The sequence below is a fragment of the Anopheles funestus genome, chromosome 2RL (genome assembly GCF_943734845.2).
Source record: "Anopheles funestus chromosome 2RL, idAnoFuneDA-416_04, whole genome shotgun sequence".
Classification (NCBI taxonomy): Eukaryota; Metazoa; Arthropoda; class Insecta; order Diptera; family Culicidae; genus Anopheles; species Anopheles funestus.
The window spans coordinates 89,367,839-89,386,370 of NC_064598.1; the positions used below are offsets into that span (position 1 = coordinate 89,367,839).

At 40.8% G+C, this 18,532-nt stretch overlaps 2 protein-coding genes across 3 annotated transcripts in view; both read right to left on the reverse strand.

The window, feature by feature from the left end:
* The window catches only part of LOC125762144 (uncharacterized), an 84,460-nt gene that overhangs the window by 46,329 nt on the left and 19,599 nt on the right, over positions 1-18,532 (reverse strand). For both annotated transcript variants that reach the window (XM_049423959.1, XM_049423958.1), the window contains one exon: positions 1,412-1,515. In XM_049423959.1, the coding sequence (XP_049279916.1) occupies positions 1,412-1,515 (104 nt within the window). The remainder of the gene's footprint in view (positions 1-1,411; positions 1,516-18,532) is intronic.
* Positions 9,792-16,783, reverse strand: LOC125762189 (uncharacterized). Its single transcript, XM_049424035.1, has 2 exons — positions 11,515-16,783; positions 9,792-11,431 (listed from the first exon to the last, which is right to left on the reverse strand). Exons 1-2 carry the CDS (start codon positions 12,327-12,329, stop codon positions 11,200-11,202), a joined length of 1,047 nt encoding a protein of 348 aa, XP_049279992.1. The 5' UTR covers positions 12,330-16,783; the 3' UTR covers positions 9,792-11,199.

Sequence of the window (18,532 nt, forward strand, 5' to 3'; positions counted from 1 at the left end):
TGATAAACTACCCTAACCTTATCCAACCTAACCATTTCCACCATCCATCGCCATTAGCACGCCTCACAAACCTCAATCCATTAACGCTTGGCGCAATTGGCTCTAGGTCCTATAAACATTGACACACATAAAACACTATCAAGCACATTCCATTCCTTGCCTTTATCCTACGAGAGAGAAAGAAAGACAAAAATCTACTCCCCCATAGGAAAGCAACCCACCCCACCCGTATCATATTTATTTCCCGAAGCGTAAGTCAACCGGCACAAGAAGCCATTCGCAATCGGTGTCCTACCAAGCAAACCAACGACCGTGTGTCCCTACACTATCAGACACGTCGCCATTTTTCACGACGGCAATGAAACCGCGTACGGCTCGTAACATCGAAATGCCGGCAACCGGTGTTGCGTACTATGCTGTTCTGGTGTGGAAGATTCACCCTCTGGCAAATCGCAAGCATGCCACGCTCGCAGACACCGTGGCGTCAGAAAGGACAACCGAACCTGGTGCACTCTGCTTGTTCAAAGGCGTGTGATGTGGAAGGTTCTAGCCTTGCCAAGATCACCCGAATGACCTTGAACATTCCGGCGAAGCCGCCGACGTCGGCCGTCTTCCTGATGACTCGCTGCCTAGCGGATAGAATTAGCATTAACAAGGACAGTCGTGGGACGTTCGCATGCGTACCAATGTTGCAGATGTTTGCCACATACATTACAGTACGGTCGATTGGCTTGATATAAAAGTTAGCCAAATGGGTTGTTTCTCTTTTATGGTAAATAAACGGAATCCGTTATGGAAATCCAATGCACGGTGGTTTTCTTCTGTTACTATTTGATCGATGCATATAAATAAGAACGATTTAGCAACGTTACGATATTGTTTAGCTTTCGCAAAAAGCTTTTCCTTTTTTGCGTAATTTTTATATATACTTTTGTTTTCATGTATCATCGTCTGATTTATTTCATTTTATTCTTACTACTATTTTTGTTACCAAACTTTTATCTACCAACATAATTATATGTCATTTTTTAGCTTCGTTTGTGACAGTTTATGTCAGTAAAAAATACGCCTAAAAGTAGGCAATCAGGTAATTACAGAAAAATACCAAATATACTACTTTTACTAGACAAAACTATAGGAAAATCATTATAGCATTATGTACATATTGAACAACAGTATTATTATTTATGCATCATAAAATAAACTTCATCCGAACCTTCAAAATAAACGATAATGACAGCCATTTGACCCATTATCTATTTACGCATAAATTATAGCAACGAATGCAGAATGCCCGGCGATGCACCGGGTGTGCAAATTACCAGCAACCTTAAACCGAACGCCGCCCGTGACGATCGGCCGTTGAAATGTGGATGGAATTAACTATTCAAAGTTAAGCGACGTGACTTACCGTCCATGCAGATGTACTTGATGCGCACCGTGCCTGCCTTCCAGACGACCGCGAACGGGTGATCCTGTGAGAAGATGAAGCTGCAGTGGTTCTTCCCGGAACACCTGAAAGCAAGCGGAGACAGCGAAAGATGAACAAATCGAAATGGATTCAAAGATGACAACAGCGGTAGACATGATATACGGTCGCGTGTGTTTATCTGGAAATGGTGATTCTTCGACATATGGCCTTATGCTACGAGGGTCAGTTTGGAAACAATGGAAAGACATTTTGACCGTTCGCTTCGGAATGCATAATTAAAGGGAAGACCTTTGGAGAAATGGTACGTTTAGTCGATCGATTTCTTGAGGCGTTTACCCGACAGTAAAGGCATCAATTAGAACGTACCCAAAAAGCGTAAACGGACAACGCTGTGCTGCAGCGGAACAGGTCTAATTATGGCTTTGAGGTTCTTGATCATAAATTTCTCCAAAGACACACAAATAATCATGCAATCGGAAGGTGCATCATTGCATGAATATCCGGTATGCTTTTTACGCACGAGATGAGGTATTCAACAGTAGGACAGATATAAACTGATCCCTTAAACTTGGAAACAAAAGAAACATTTTCACCTGAACCGTGTATTATAAGGAAACAAATATATTCGTGATGAGGTTTAGACAGACCCGTCAAATAGCTTGTTTTGCTTCCTGGGTCATTTTATCATAGTAAAAAAAATTTGTGTTACATTTTCAACAAACAAAACATAAGCCGTAAAGCATAACCTTTAAACATTTCCTTACGACCAGACAATCTTCGGGTGCAGAATTTATACTACACCAACGTAATTACGTTCTCAACGGTCATAAAAATGGGCCAAACAAAGCCATCCATCCATGCGATCGTTACGTGCCGGGCACGGGTATGTTCCATTTCCTTACAGTTTTGTTTTTCCCCTTTTTCCCTGTGTGGTTTCCTTCCCACATATTAACACTTGTGTGGGATTTAATTTATGGAACAAGCGTAATTTGATGGGTAGGATACGATCGCGGTAACAAAAATAAAAAAAAACACCAAAAAATATACCCAAAAGTCACATAAAATGTGCCATAAATAAGTTAATATTTTCAGCTGCAGCACCGTGCGGATGATGCAGGCGTCGTGAGGTAGGGCGGGAGCGAATTCAAAGTCAGCGAACGAATGTTAAAAAGGCACACAACAGTCAGCACATCGGCGCCAACATTTGTTCGTTTCTTTTTCCGTACAAAAGTTCACAATTTATTACCTTTATGAACAACGATATTATGCTCGGCAGCAAATTGGTGGTAAGACCGGAAAGATGCTCGTAAAGATCGGTAAAGAATTGTGTTTGCATAAAGCGACCCATCCGAAGCGCATCTAACGAGATGACAATCTTTTGTGTTTGATTAAATAGGATCGTATCGTTTTGGGGAAAGGATCGGTTTATTAAACACTGTAGATATATTTAATCCACCTAAAACGTGCTCTCAGTTACAGCGTTTGAAATTCCTAGCAGCAAGTACACACCATTGACGACAGTGGATTTAATAAAACTCTTAGACCCTTTTAAATAAAATGACTCCGCTTTTAAGCTCATTGCCCCGGGAACCCTTGGAAGATGCAGTCCGGAAATGCGTCTTGCTTCCCATGCGTTAATGATCCCATTTCGGTACTGAATGGCTGTGAAAAATGACCGATTTACAACCCTCTCCCAAACAACCATCACAAATAAGACACCAATGCCGGAACAGTACGTCGCCAGGCAACAATTAACTTTTATTCCGTCGCACTTCAAAACCCGAAAAGGATCAATTGAACTAAAAGATTGGAAGGGGAAGAGCCAAAAAAACACACACCACCCAGGCCTGGGCTCATGCCTAGATTTAACCGCGTTATGCGTTATCTGTCCCTTCCCAAGTCCCAAGTGACGCACAGTCTCACGGTTGATTTATGTGACGTCGAAGACGATTATTGGTGGCTGTGTTGCTTCCCTTCCGGCCACTTCCGGCGAACAAAACATTCCGAACTCCGTACCGAAGAAGATCCGACGCTTTCGCGGGCACGCGAGGGAATTAATTCTTCACGCCCGACAGCACGGAAATGGAAGTTTCTTTCAACAGGCAAAGAGAGCCGGAAAAGTAAGCGCACACATTCATATATAAATGTTGTGCCTTTTTTTCTGTGTTGCTTTACTTCAAGTTTGTTAGACTCGTAAGGGGACCTTTTTCACGGACAACCAGTGCGTGGCAGTACTTTATCTTTCACACTGTTTGAAAATTATTTATAGGTTCGTATACTTGGGAGGCTTTTAAAAATCCTCCTTGTCCCGTTTAGGCTTTCCCTTGTGTGGGTGCGAGACCGAGATTTGTGACTTTGAATTTATGATGGCTACGGTGAAGAAATCTGTTTGCTATTGAACAATTTCTGGGAATAATGTATGGGTTTTTTTGGGAAAGAACTGTTGTACATGCATTTAACATATCCATTGGTTTTAATCTAACACCGATAAGTAATTTATCGATTTTAACCTACCAACAAAGAAAGCTTTATATTTGACACTTCATCAGTAAAGAAAATACTTTCAATTTTGCGACTGTTTAGTTTAAGTTTAAATGCTCATAGTATACGACACCTTCTCGCTCCCACCGCATATGTACGCATCTTGGGAACTGCAGTTCTCAAGTTTTAATTATTTCTGAAGAACTTTTGCGTTAATTACCAAACTAAGGATCCATTACCATCCAATTACAACAAATTGAATTTGTTGATTAAGAGATTATTAAACGTGACTGTAACACGATATCAAGGCTTTCGCTATCATCACTGACCTTGTCCAATCAAACAACTCAAAGTTTAACGCTTTCGTTGACATTGGTAAACTATTTCATAATCCTGCATAATCCGCCCACGCTGACAATCACGAGCACGTGTTAACATTCTCTCTAGGGAAGTCCATTACCAGTTGAAAATCATAATTTTCCCCCTATTCCTGCCAAATATGCAATGCTAAAGAAGGAAAGGGACGCTTCCCATCTGACTCGTGAAGGTGCATAAAATTGAATTAAATCGAGTACGAGAAATGACCGGGAAAACTAGCTGCTTTTTGTAGCACTTCCCAACCAAACACAAAAAAACTTCACTTTGGCTCAGGAACGAAGCGAAAAACACAACATTCGAAAATTTACACAAAGCGACAGTGAGTGGTATCCGGCGGGATTGGACCGCCGAGCAGGAAATGGACCATTTTCCAACGCGTGGATGATGGAACGTGTACGTAGCAAACGAAGGCATTCGTCCGTGCTCGGGATAATGTTGTTGGCACGTGATTACGCTACGACTAGTTGTTACAAATTAGCAATCAACGCTTCGGCTCCTTTTGTACGGTCCGTTTCACACACACAAACCCCAAAGTTGGGACAGCCTTCTTGCTCTTGCTCGGTGGTACGATACACTGCAAAACCTCTCCAGGCGGCCAACCGAGTGGATAAATGGTCGATAATTGAGATATTGGCACGGTTTGCTGAAGCTGATGTGTTGCTTTATTGTTATGCAAATTCGGTGCAATCGATGTGACCAGACGGGTGCGCGTAAGCGTAAAGTGGATGGTTAAATCCTTTGCATAACTTATCATCAGCAGGGATTACACTCTATTAGTCGCTTACCATTGACCTTTTGGCATGCTCCAAGGTTCCTTTAAATGAGTGAAGTAGATGTTTTTTAAAAGTAGTTGTGCTCACAGAGGTATTTATTACTGATTTTTAACGGTTTGAATTTGGACATCTATGAAGAATAATTAAATTTTTCATCTTTTAGAGCACGGATATACTTGACCCGTAGCTCATAATATATTACCTCCAATTGGTCCCACGAAAACAAAAAAAGGAACAGAAGCAGATGTCACTGGGATAATTTATATGTAAATACTGTAAAATACACCGGACAAATACTTTTGATTAATAGTGGTATAAAGAACAATTCAAATTACATATTACAATCATTTGTTTTTGTTCTGGAATGTAATACGCATTCTTTGAGGAAAAAAGCTTTAAAAACAATTACCAATAAACCGTACAACTGCTAGCATTCTCACATACAGAGCATCACATACACATATTCGACCATGCAGCAGGTCGGACCACGTTTGTTGCGAGATGCATTTTGCATCCAACCGTAGGCAGAAACCAAACATAAGCTCACCCAAAACCCCATGTGCTAAATATTTCCCACCCATTTAACCGATACCGTTCCGTACCGTTTGTTTGCATAAAACCACAGCCACAGCGACCCCCGCCTGTGTTCCGGTTTTTGCGGAAAGAGCAGAAGGTTCTGAGCAGCTTATGTTGCGAGACCCATTTGTGTCGAATTTTTTATTCACTAACTAACTTTTGTTTTCTTTTGCTGCTCGTCCGTGGTTTATTGCAACAAGCTCGTCGGAATTCACCATCCCGGTGAAGGGCTGCAGTTCGTGCAAATATGCTCCAGCTCTGCATGGTAAACAGGGATGTGATTTTGTGCGTGTATTTTGTGTACGTGAAACCGCACACAGTGATCCTCGCTGCACATACGCTCGTTAAGCGAGCGAGAGTATATGCGATAGAGTGTAAATGGCGATGGAGAAAATGGTGGAGCAGAGGAAAACAAAAAAAAACAAACTAGGAAAAGCTTTTCCCACGAGATGTACGATGCTCATGTCTGTGTCACATACTCATGCTGTGAAGCATACCAGGTAAAGGTATGCCAAACAAAAGAAGCTTCATGTCCATGAGTCCACCGCATACCCATTGTAGCTCTCGTTTAGAGATGTGAAAAAGTCAATAAAACTATAGCACCAACATCAGGCTGCAACAAGAAACAAGGTGTTGATAATTCCTTTCCTCGAATATGAAGTTTCTGCACATGAAAAGGGAAGTTCATCATACTGGGACGGATTTAGGAACTGTTGTATTTTTTTTGCACTAGGGACGAATATAGTACTGTTACGACTAGAACAAACTGTTTTCTTCAAAAAAGAAAAAAGAAATAAAAAATACTATCACATTGTATAACAAAATCATACAGATATCCCCACCGGGTGGTAAAAGTTTCCTTTTTTACTCTGCGTTCGGTACATCCACTGTTCGGTACACAACTTATGCTGTAAGTGGTGCGAATTCTTCGAAGAATGTTATGTCCAACACTACTCTACCCATGTACCATTCACAGCACAGTCACACAGACGTAACGCAGTGCTTTCGGCTTGCTGTCCATCCCCGTGGCCCACGCATAAAATACCATCAAAAACACTTGCTCGTGGACACCGGGACAGCTCTGGGCCAAGGACACACGTTTTTGCGAGCATAACATTTCATTTCTCCGTTGCCCACGACAGTCAAGTTAATAAAAGCACCACTCTCGCTAGATGTGATTTGTGGTGCACGTGCTTTCTTCGTGCGTATAATAACTTTTGCTTTCCTTTTTGACTTGACGATAAAAGGAAGGATCAACAACGGATGTCGAGAATCTTTATTGGAACAGAAAAAGCGCAGAGCGACAGAACAGAAATTCCACCAATCAACTGTGATTCATCGATGAAGAATATTTTGATGCGCTTAAAGATCAAAGCGGCTCTGCCAAATGAATGATGCATACATGTATTTTGCTGATAGGAAGGTTAAGAGCATCTGGGACAAAATCACATCTTCTGCCTGTTTCAAAATCACATTTTTAAGCTGCCAAGTAGGCAAATATTTCCTCCATGCTCCATAAGTCGTAATAGATATAGTGTGTATTTATTTTGTCAAATTTAGTATTTTTGATATTTTTTTATTTTTACGGATCATCGTTTTAAATCCCATTGTTCACTTGGTTTAAGATACTTTAAGTTAGAAAGCTTAAATCTTTAGACAGTATCTGTAAAGCAATCGAGCAATTTTAAGCGATAGATTGTTAACAGAATTTGAATGAAGATAAAACAATTCTCGTCAAACCGAAAATCACAACGTAATTGGAGAGAAATGGCCCTCTTTGCGATTTTACGAAAAAACAGATTCAAAAACGTGTAAAATATTATGTAATAAGTTATCTTTTTTTTTCTTCTGATAATTCCTACAACTAAATTAGTAATTCCTACCAACAAACTGTGTTTCTTCAAGTTCATCGAATCCGAGCTTAGCTAAAAGCTTCTCCAAACCCTAACCTCAAATTGTGGGGAACCATCCATTACGAAAAGTTTCAAATTAGTTTTTGACATTCCCGAACATACGCAAAGTGTTTCACCTGAAAGTGGTGCTGCCATCACAGTCCAAAATCCTATTTTCCTGGTACTAACCTTCGAAAAGTGTACCCTGGATGAGCAAAATCTTAATTAAATGCTTGAGCTTGTGTTGGCTCAATCAACTATTTGATTGGAACAAATAAGTGCTGGATGAAACACAAGTTTCCCAGTGAGCTAGCGGTTTTCAAACTGAAAAATTCACTCCATGAGTTTAATCTAGGTTCGCTGTGAGGCTCTCGATCCGTGAAGTAGAATTGTGCATTAATGCACCGTTCGTCCCGTGGAATATCCGCTTCCAATATCCTCTAACTTAGCAATCAACGAGCAACCGAACCATAATTCATCCATTCAATTGTGTGCGTGGGCAGCGTTACGATGGATTGCAAAGCGTTGGAATATTGGCGTTGTTCCGCAACGAAGACTCCCACCGTGCATATGGTGCCCTGAAATCGTGGTACGGGAGATAGACTCTTCGGCCGTTATCAAACTCACCTCAGCTCCCTTTCAGTCTCACGTGGCCCGTTGTCGGTAGCCTGAGCAAACTTCACACGAAAGGGAATATCCTTTAGAATCGCCCAATCCAGCGTCCCGGACCATGAAACCGCACGCGCTGAGATGGTGTACAGGAGCAATAAAATTCAACCCCTAGCACAGGACCATTATTTTCTTGCCTCTGCCAGTGCCAAGACTAAGCAGGTGAAGACATAAAAGTAAACCACACCGGAATTTTGCAAAAAGAAAGGAAACAACGTGTACAGTCCAAATGTTCACTTCACTGCCTCAACCTATCGATACCGCGATTTCAGTACCGTGGTTTTAGTTGCTCACTTCCGATAATACTTCCTTCACCATGGAGATGGAGTGTTTCCGCACAGGAATCGTTTTGTTGGCATTAAAGCAATCGTAGCGCTTTCATATACCCAGTGCGATAAAGAAAATTTGCTTCCCTTTTTGTGCTTTAAACTGAAGGCAACCACTCTGGTGTATTCTAACATGGATGTGTGTTACTTCATCCTTTTTGGTGGTTAACGAATTGATGACGCTTCTCGGGAGATTTGGAATTCATGGTTGGCAACTTAGTAAATCTTATTCTTGATACAATGCTATCGAATGCTACATAAAATATGCTTAAAATATTATTCGAAATATTTCAACTGAGTCATCGGCATGATCTAGTTTTATTTTATTTGCTGGTTGGCATCAAGCATTCAAGAAGGTAACTCAAAATCAAGAAGTCAATTATAATACAGCAAGAAAGTAAAATGTTCTAAGCTTACCCCTTTTCCTGAATTTTATGATCTATTTCCGGATAAACGGATATGAGATTTGAATCGGATATAACTGACGTGATCGCCTGACAGACGGATACTTATGTCTTCTTTCATAAAAAGTTTCCATGTTAAAGAAAAGTATGACAATAAGTAGGATGCAAAAAAGCTTTCTAGAAAACTCTTTTTTTATTTTCAAGATTTTTCTTCTATTACATAATATCAACGATACACAGTGACGGAGCGTAACTATGAATTTTGGAAAACCTTTTAAGCATACAACTCAAAGTGAGGAAAATAGAAATGAGATTTTTTTAACACCAAAAGCAAACAAAAAATGCTCGTTTCGAACACCGCTCCCGTACCAGGCGTACCATTGACGATAGATTAATGAGCTACTAAATAAATTGGTGCGACATTTTGCTAAACCACAGCGTGGAATACCAGGGTCCGGGATGTCTTGTTTGCGAAAGCAACGATCTGTTAAAAACAGTCTGGTTATGGTACAAAAAAAAGACAAAGCCACAACTCTACGACACTCGCTGTATTAGCGGGTAATGCCTTAATTAAGGAAATAAGCGATTCACACAAGCTAATGAGGTGTAAGAAATCCCCTTCACAAAGTTGTTCCGTATGAAAAGAGGTTAGGCATGAAATAGGGACCATTCCAGGCAAATCCTGACTGGTTTACATTGGTAAGGATTTGTTTTGTTTTTGAATTTAATTTACGAACTAATTTTTGTTGTTAAATAATACGTGCGTTATGATAGTTGAGTAATAAATCGTAATAAGGTACAATATCCTTTGCATACATTAAGGCTGCTACTCACAAATATAATAAACGTTATAAAGCATCAGCTAACAACATGATGCATAAGCGAAGGCGTTATATAATAGTTTTTAAATTTATTTTATCAATCATTTGATACGTTTGAAGGATAAACGAATCCCGAACTTCCAACTCCGTTTTTGTCAAGTTTGTGAATGAATATTTCCCATTGAAAATAAATTTCTTTAACTCACAAAACGACAAAATGCCTCACGCATAGTTAAACATGTAAACAATTCAAATTTCGAAATAAAAATGTTGATTAAATATTTTCATTTCTCCATCCTCTATCGCAATGTGCTGTAAGAAAAACAATGGAAAATCCAAACACCAAACCAAAAAATAAAATTGAATCCCGTAAGAGTAAAGCAAAATCGTGGTGGAAAGCGCGACTAAAAATCTAAACGGTTCAAGTGCTTCAAACAAATTTTCTCTTCTTGTTTTTACACTCCCATTTCCATCCAGTGCCGCGCCAGGATAAATATTGTGGCCAGCTACAATAACGGGCAGCACTACAGAAACGGTCCTCCATCCGTTACCGTTGTTCATGATTTTTTTTCCCAAGCGATGGAAGAGGCAAACGAGGACTAAAGCGAACCACCCAAAACTCAAAAGCCAAACAAACAATCGGATCGCCATCGCTTCTCAAGAACAATGGAGCTAACGCCGACGTGCTCCGTCAGGACGAAAGCCAAAACGTAGTAGCTAACGATACTTCCGAGCTGCTTCCCTAGACCGGTAATGGCACCGGGATTGCACATATAGAGAAAAAAAAATCGTTCCTAAACGAACGCTATACGGATTGTTTCGCCCTTTTTCTCAATATTTGTAAAACAGAATAAAATGGTTGGAGAGGAAACTTTGATATGGTGTTATTATTGTTAGGTGTTTGCTCTTTTTGTGCTTTGGTGGGTGTGCTGTTTTTATTACACTTTTCTCTGCTAGATATTAGCTCCAGCAAATAGGTTATCAACAAAGCGCCAACACTAATGCAAAGGCAAGCACATGGTGGCATAGCAATTAACGTAAATCGATTTAAACACTTGACAATCGTTTTCGTGACCGTCCATTACGATTTACGGGCTAGTCGATATATATGCTTCCCGTTGGCTATTAATTGCTCGTTATCAGACAAATTAAGGTGGCATGTGAACGATGTACGATTGCTGCTAATGGATCTGGCAAAGACACATTTAAAGTGACGAGCACTTTTTTGGAGTTTTAAACAACCTTCGAATAGGAATTGATTAAATCGTACACTGTAAAAAACATTTAATGGACGAGCTACTTGCAAAATTGACAGTATGTTATGTGTCATTTGTCAGGCGTATTGCATACTGTTAGGCATTTTTTAGCAATTAACAAAACTAAATGCTTTATGTTGCAACTAGTTGTCGTGTGTATGTGTGCCAACATCAATCTTCTCGTCTTATTTTTACTTCCGAAAACGTTTGTAAATTTTTGAAATTTGAGCAACCAATAACTCTACCACTAGCATTACTAAACTGCAGCATCCGATTGCGCCATATCCTAGAAACAACACCTGCAAACTTGACAGCTCGATATCAGCCCAGCGGTTTTTCTTGTGCCTGTTGTAACGACTCCAGGAACCCGTCAGACGAAGATATGGTTTCAGCAACAATCCAGTTGAACGCAGCTGATGTATGCTACGGTGAAAGAAGCCGATATGGTATGACGTTTACACCTGATCACAGAAATACTGTAAAAGATCGAATAGCAAAGAACTCACAATTGCTTAAGAAATTCCGCATGCTTAAACTGTGGCTTGTGCGGCAGCGAGAGCCAGGTAACGAAGATTTTACGCTCGATCGGTACAATATCGCACATCCTTTCGAGTAGTTTTTCATCGTGAAAAATCATGTTCATTACTGCGTCACTGGATAGGATAACCACATCGTTCTCGCGATCGCAAAGATAGTCAGCCAACTTTTCAGGATCACCCATTCGTGCCAATTCGTGGCACTTGCGATCAAACCTTTGCTTAGGATTATGACCCCGCGCTAGGGCGGGAATGTGTCTAGCGACATTACGCAGCATCGGTATGCACACCTTGTACTCTGGATGTTGTGCGAGATCTTTTAAGCTTTTTACTGGTAGCATCATGACGGGAACAGATAGCTGAGCAACCAGGAACGTCGCAAGAGCACAGCTTATGATCTGCAGCACAATTCCAACCACCAGTTGCATCGCACGGTTCGGAATGTACTCCTTCGGGTGCGGATATGCACGCGTTCCGCTGAGCAGCTCGTAGACAAAAAACAGATGTCGGATCGGTGCATTCTTCCGTGTCAGTATCACATTCAGCAGGACGATAAGAAGCACGAAACCCAAAATCGCGTAACGTAGATCGCGAGAAAATATATCAATAAAAAATGTTTCGGAGTGATGTGTGTGGTTTATCGGTAGGTAAAGATGCTGACTGCAATAATTACAGAAAAGGTAAACGAAACGAAATGGTGCATCTAATGAACTAAGGGCAACATACTCCATCTTTGCGAATAATATCCGGTTCTTAGTATTATTTCCCACCGGTTCCGCAATCATACCCAAATCGATTTCCCCTTCATCGAGAGCGTCGTAAATTTCCGAGGTATGCTGATAGTTCCGAAAATGTATGCTTTAACAACGGCAAAAGATAACGAAAAGAATAAACAATTCTGACACTACTGCCGCGCACTTCAGTGCAAATCAGAAACATACTTCACCTTAAAATAAACTTCCATTAACTGAAAGATCCATATCAGCATGGCTTGTTCCGGTTTTCCAAACAAAAGTTTCTACAACAAACATATAACAAACGCACATTATTTGTGTTCCAAGGAAAGAGAAATATCGATTCTTACTCCGAAGGTTAGATTGGAGCCGATTATTTGCTCAGGAGTTGCGCATCCGGTTGAATGGTTTTGTTTCAAAATTTCTATGATTTTCTTCGATTCGGCATCGTATCGAAATACATCAGCTGTACCCACTTTATTGAGGTTATGCAAAGGAATTCGCATATTCACAGCAAGCACTGGTTCACAAGCACACACTTCCCTCAAATATGAATGACTTACGATCCTAGTGTGACAGGGAAAACTTGAAACATTTCAAATAGCTATAAAATATGCCACTCTCTCATGAAGGCAAGCTATTTAATAATTTACGCCTCACATTAATTAGTAAATGAAAATGTAATTAAATTAAACACTTTTATTAGTTGCCTTAATAACTTCAATCATACGATACCTCTTGTTTAAGTTGATTGAAACAGGAAAAGTTGTATTTCTAATTGAAAAGTTCAATTAAATCATCGTTCGAAATACTCCATTGGATAATGTAATCAGGTTTGAGGTTCAATTGAATTCTTGAAGATAAGAAATACGTATTGATGAAGATAAAACCCATTTCTCATTCGTTATGCAATTCAATTACATTAATGCACCATTTCCATTTGGTAACATTGTTTTAAATGCATATGATATATTCCACATCAAACAACTGTAACAAACTAAGTTCCACTTCTTATCATCTATTAACTAAAATCATTTTGCTTCACCACCATAAATATGCACACCTTGTACCTTCCACTGAAAATATGACATGCTGGTGAAACGTGTTTGACTGGCAAACAACATTCTCCCCCGGAAGTATGCAAAAATCAAACGACAAGCCATGCACAAGGCCATGTCGTAAACGAAAGTAAAAGTATCGCCTCTTCACTTCCTCCGATGCGTCGCCGAAGCGTGCAAGCAATTTCTTTCTACGGAATGCGACAGCCACACAAACAATCGAAGGACGAAACGGAACCATCGACACTAATAGCAGAAGGGAGGCTAGGCATTGCTCACTCGTAGGAGCCCTCTCTGCACTGCGCATGTTCTGGGCCGGAGCATTTTTATGGCCAATGTTACCTTGGAAAGTCCGCACCAACAAAACGCGCCACAGCGCTTGAAATTCCGAGTTGGCCTCGAAATCGACCCGGACGGGTCACGGAACTTTTAGGGGTTAAGTAAAAACCAGTCAAACACGGTCAATCGCATCGAGATACTGGATTATTCATGAATGTGCAGAAAATTTATATTTAAAATTAAAAGAAATGTATATTACGTTCTACCTATAAAATATATTTCTATTTTAATTATTAGAGGGAACATTCATTGCGTCTTCTACTATGAGCTGTCAGTGCAATTTATCACATACACAGTAAAATGTTAGCAAGCAATCAAAAATACCTAAAGCAACATTTTTTTAACTTCATCTCAACAATTTACAATAAACAAATAGCCATTCCACACCTTCCACTTGTGTGCCGTATAATAATGCCCGTCACGTTTTGTCGGCTATCGCTTTGAAGTGTTTCCGGGAAGATAATTCATTTGCCGAATAGACTTCACTTCCGGCTGGACAAACTTTTACCAACACCACCAACCGGGCTCGGAGAAAAGCCATCTCCCTAATGAACGGAGCGATGCGAACATCGAGTTTGAAAGCATCCGGCAGTATCCGGGAAATTCTTTCCACACCGTGCAACTTGCGTTCCGTGTGTTTTTCTTTCGCGAAAGCAAAACCCCCCCCCGACACGCGTTTGCGTTCTTTGCCAAAGTATACCAATGAAGTGCGTGCCAACCTGTGTCTGTGCTTTGTATTCTTTTCCTTGTTTTTTTTTTTGGTTTGTCTGTCGTCTTTTTGTTGTGGAAAGTTAACGCACCTTCTTCGTAGTCCTGTCGCACCTGTACCGGTACGGCACTAATGAAATTGTTCCCGGTTTGCCGTAAGCGTCACGTTAGCACAGGAGGGTCGGGAATTTTGATAAACGTGGCACCGGCTGGTGGGCAATGTTTTCACCGTTCGGATAGAGACCTTCAAATAGTAATGTTCGGATAAGAACGGGAAAAACTGACAACCTGTTTCCGTGCGCTTTCGTACAGCAAATGAAGGAAAAACCTCACGAAATCTCACCCACAAAGGTACGAAGAAAGTTTCGAATTAGTTCCGTGAAGATCGGTCTTGAATAGGTTGTTCATATTTTCCTGATGCTGCCGCTACCCTGTTTTATCCAACCAATTGGAGGGATTGTAGAGGGACAAAAAAAACGCCCGATGACAGGACGTTTATCAAATTCATTGCAATGTTTGGCTTATGTGTCGGAATTGGTGAGCGTTTTGAAAATGTACGTCTTAAAGTGCGATACTTCCATTACTGCAATGGGAATGCTCTTGGCAGCAGATGTCGCATACAAAATAAAAAGGGGTTGATGATTTCGTACGGGCAAACCTGTAGCAATATCGGAATGTTACCCCTTTTTTGTGTCGGCGGAATTGGCACACCCAATTGCTTTTAGGATGCCCCTGCAGAGCGTTGCAAAACACATCTCCAGCCACACATATGCTACCCAAAACTGGATGAAATATGATTGATATTGAATTAAACCATGTTGTACCCGGTTTTTCTATGCTGTGCCGGCACTCGCTTTATGTGATCAACAATCGAACCAACGTACCTAAAACGAGCTCGTAAGGCCGTGAAAAAAGGGGATGTTTTTTCGCAATGGGGAAATATTTACCTCCCCCAAAATTTTTACTAAACTCCAACAAGGAGTTTCTGCTTCCTGTGCTGTGGAAGTGTACATGGGAAGTAGTAGGCAAGGTGGTAGGGCATCGTGTGTCCCGCAGCTGAATAGTTCCAGCCCCTAGTAAAAGACTCTTTTTTTGTTCTTTTGTTAGGTCAAAAACTTTGCACCCCACAGACAGACACCTTTCTGTCACCGGCAGATGTATGTTTTGGTTCGACCCTTTCAAGCACATTTATGACGCCCCTGACTCCACTAGCTCGCATCGAAGTGTAATCCCACCTCCAAAAGGATAATTTATTTAATTATATATCGTTGGTGTGTAATCTAATGAATCAAGCAAAATGTCTAACGCTGGTTTGGTTTGCAAAAAAAAAAATATCCCCTCGGCTGCTACAAGTGAAACAGGAGAATGAAGATGAATGTTCAGTTCACATTTCGGTTCCGCTTGGAATCAGGCCGTGTATTTTGGGAATATTTTCACGTCAATGAGACCGACACGTCCCGGCAGAAACAACGTGCACGATCGGAATAGTAATGATGGGCCGAGAGAATTGTTGACACGTGTTTCGTATGTTACCTTTTGAAGCTTGCGATCGAAAAATATTGATCCACTACATGCCTTCAACGGTTTGATAATTGGGTATGATACAAAAGGAAAATTTCAATGCACAATCCATGACTCCTGGCTAAAGTTCTGGCTATTCGGAATAAAACCTTTTAACGGCGCATTGTTACTTCCGCCAAATTCTCCAGGATAATTCACCATTCGCCTCGCAGGCAATTAGCATACTCTAAAAACGTAACTTACTACTCCTGTTGGTAACCGGAACAAAACCTTCGAAATACCACGACCACACCTTAACTGTCCTTCCTTGCATAAACATTCTGAATTTATGCGTTTGACTGCTGTTCGAGCGCAGAACGCATGCAACAAAAATCGACTCCAGAGAATACAATCGAAACTCTGCTTTTTTTGTTTTGCTTGGTTGTTTCAGAAATGGCGACAAGCGTCATGTACGCAAGGGACGGTTTATAAAATGGGAAACTCAAACTGAGTCTCTTTCACCCGCTACTGAACGGAAAACGGATGGCTTAAAAGGACGAAAAGCCCTTTTTTTACTTTGCCACTGCGCTATAAAACCAATGGTAGTGGGGGCTGGTAATCGATGCACAACAATAGAGGAGGCTATAATTTTTCATTCGCAGAAGCAGCAACCCGTGTGTAGCAACCCCGCCCCAGGACACCTGGTGGAGCTCATTCCCAGCGGTAAATAAAGCATTCAAGGGAAGGAAAAGTAATTACCCTTTCATTAGAAACGTTACGAATGGAATTGTAAATGCAGAGTGCGATTTATAAACCAATGCCATTGACAGGTTAGAAAGTTTTACGCACAACGTTTGTGATTAATGTTGACAGTAAATCAAGCTTCTGCTGTACATCTTTTATTGCATTTTTTGTGTGTTTTTCGAAAATAATTAACTATAAAGAATATAAGGTTAATAAAATGGGGAATGGATTAAAATTGATCTTATATACATGAAGAAAAAACGCCTAAAGTTATGCTTCTCGCACGATACAATTACATTCTTAACATTTGCTATGAATATCAAATTTGCCTATATTCGCTTATCTTCAACTTTAAAGGACTAAAACACGATGCAGCATTTTGTAACATCTATGTTAGTATGTGGAACAAATAGAAAAGGATCTCTAGTAGCACAATTGAGAGTTTGCTCGAAAGGAAAACTCATCCAAAAGAAATTTAATTTCTTACTTTTCCATTCAGCAACCGGTTTCGGTTAAGATCGGTCAGATTCCACCAGCTTTTTCATCACTCCCGGCACTAATTCGCGAACGAAAGGACGGAGTGACACACGATGTGACAGCAATCCGTTCGCCTTCAATTTGTACCGCAGCACTAACGGTGACACGAAATTGAATTTCTTTGTAGCAATGAAATCCAATCCAATCTTTTTTCGTCCAGTCCTGCTCGGTAACAACCTCTACCCGTACCGGTGCCGGTTCTTTAAGGATCAAACAAAGTTGTTTTATTTTGTTTTTTTTTTGTTGCGAATGAGGACCATCACTTTCGTCCTTGAGTGAACGTCAAAGAGATACGGTACAAGAAACCATGGTTGTATGTGTCCGTGCGACTGGAGTCAGAATATTACGAAACACCATCTCGTACGGGGCTGTTCGCTGCGTAAAGGACTCCCGGTAGGGCAGGAGTCTCTCGGGCCGGTTAGGCACAAGCTAAAAGACTTCTTCACGCAATACAAACACGCACACGCAGCAAAACGATGGAAAACAAAAACATGCCGCGAACCTCTTGATGTCATTTCACATCAAGAAGCGTCATGGCTATGGAGCCCTTTAGGGCCTCTAAAAGACGAAAAAAAAGCTAACCTTCCACACTAACGCACCAACACTCCTTCGCTTGGTCTTGACCCAAGACGAACTTTCCCTTTTTTTTTTTGCAAAGTTTTGCAGACGAACGTTTGATGTCGTTGGCAGACTAAACAAATGCCCTCCGGGTGATGGTTGGCTATCAAGGCCCAACGATTCGGCAAACAGTCGCCCCACAAACGCAACGGTTCGTTTAGTTGATGGTGACAGGTTAAGGAGCCGCTTTTTGCGGTTTGTTCGAGCATGACGAGTTGGAGCACGGCAAACCGCCCGTCAAGTACTTATAATGTCTTCAATTTATTTTTCAAATTCCCCATCCCCTTTCCCTTCCCTTCCCTCCCTTCCATGTCTTTGTTTGCGAAGGAGATCGCTTTGACGTAAAGATGCAGGGTTCACGATTACCTTCGGCTGCACGTAATCGAACCTGATTATGAGTCGAAGAACGAGTGAACAGATACAAAAGTGTTTCAACACTTGAATGGGTGGCCGCGTGGCAAAGTAAAAACACAAACAAAACATTGGGCAACATTTGCACGGGAAATGGTTTAATAAGAAGCGCTTAGCTCTGTCATGTCAAGAATCCTTATAGTACAACAGCAAGAAACTCATCATGCTAAACGGACGTTTTTTTTTCTTGCTTCTGTAATTAGGGAGGAGTTGTTATCCTTCAATTGATGGACATATTCACGGGAAGTTTGATCCAGTTGCCATGCCAATCTTTATTCTCGTCCTAAAAAGAAGGGAAAACTTTTGCGAGCCTCAATTATTAACATTCCTTTGCTATGT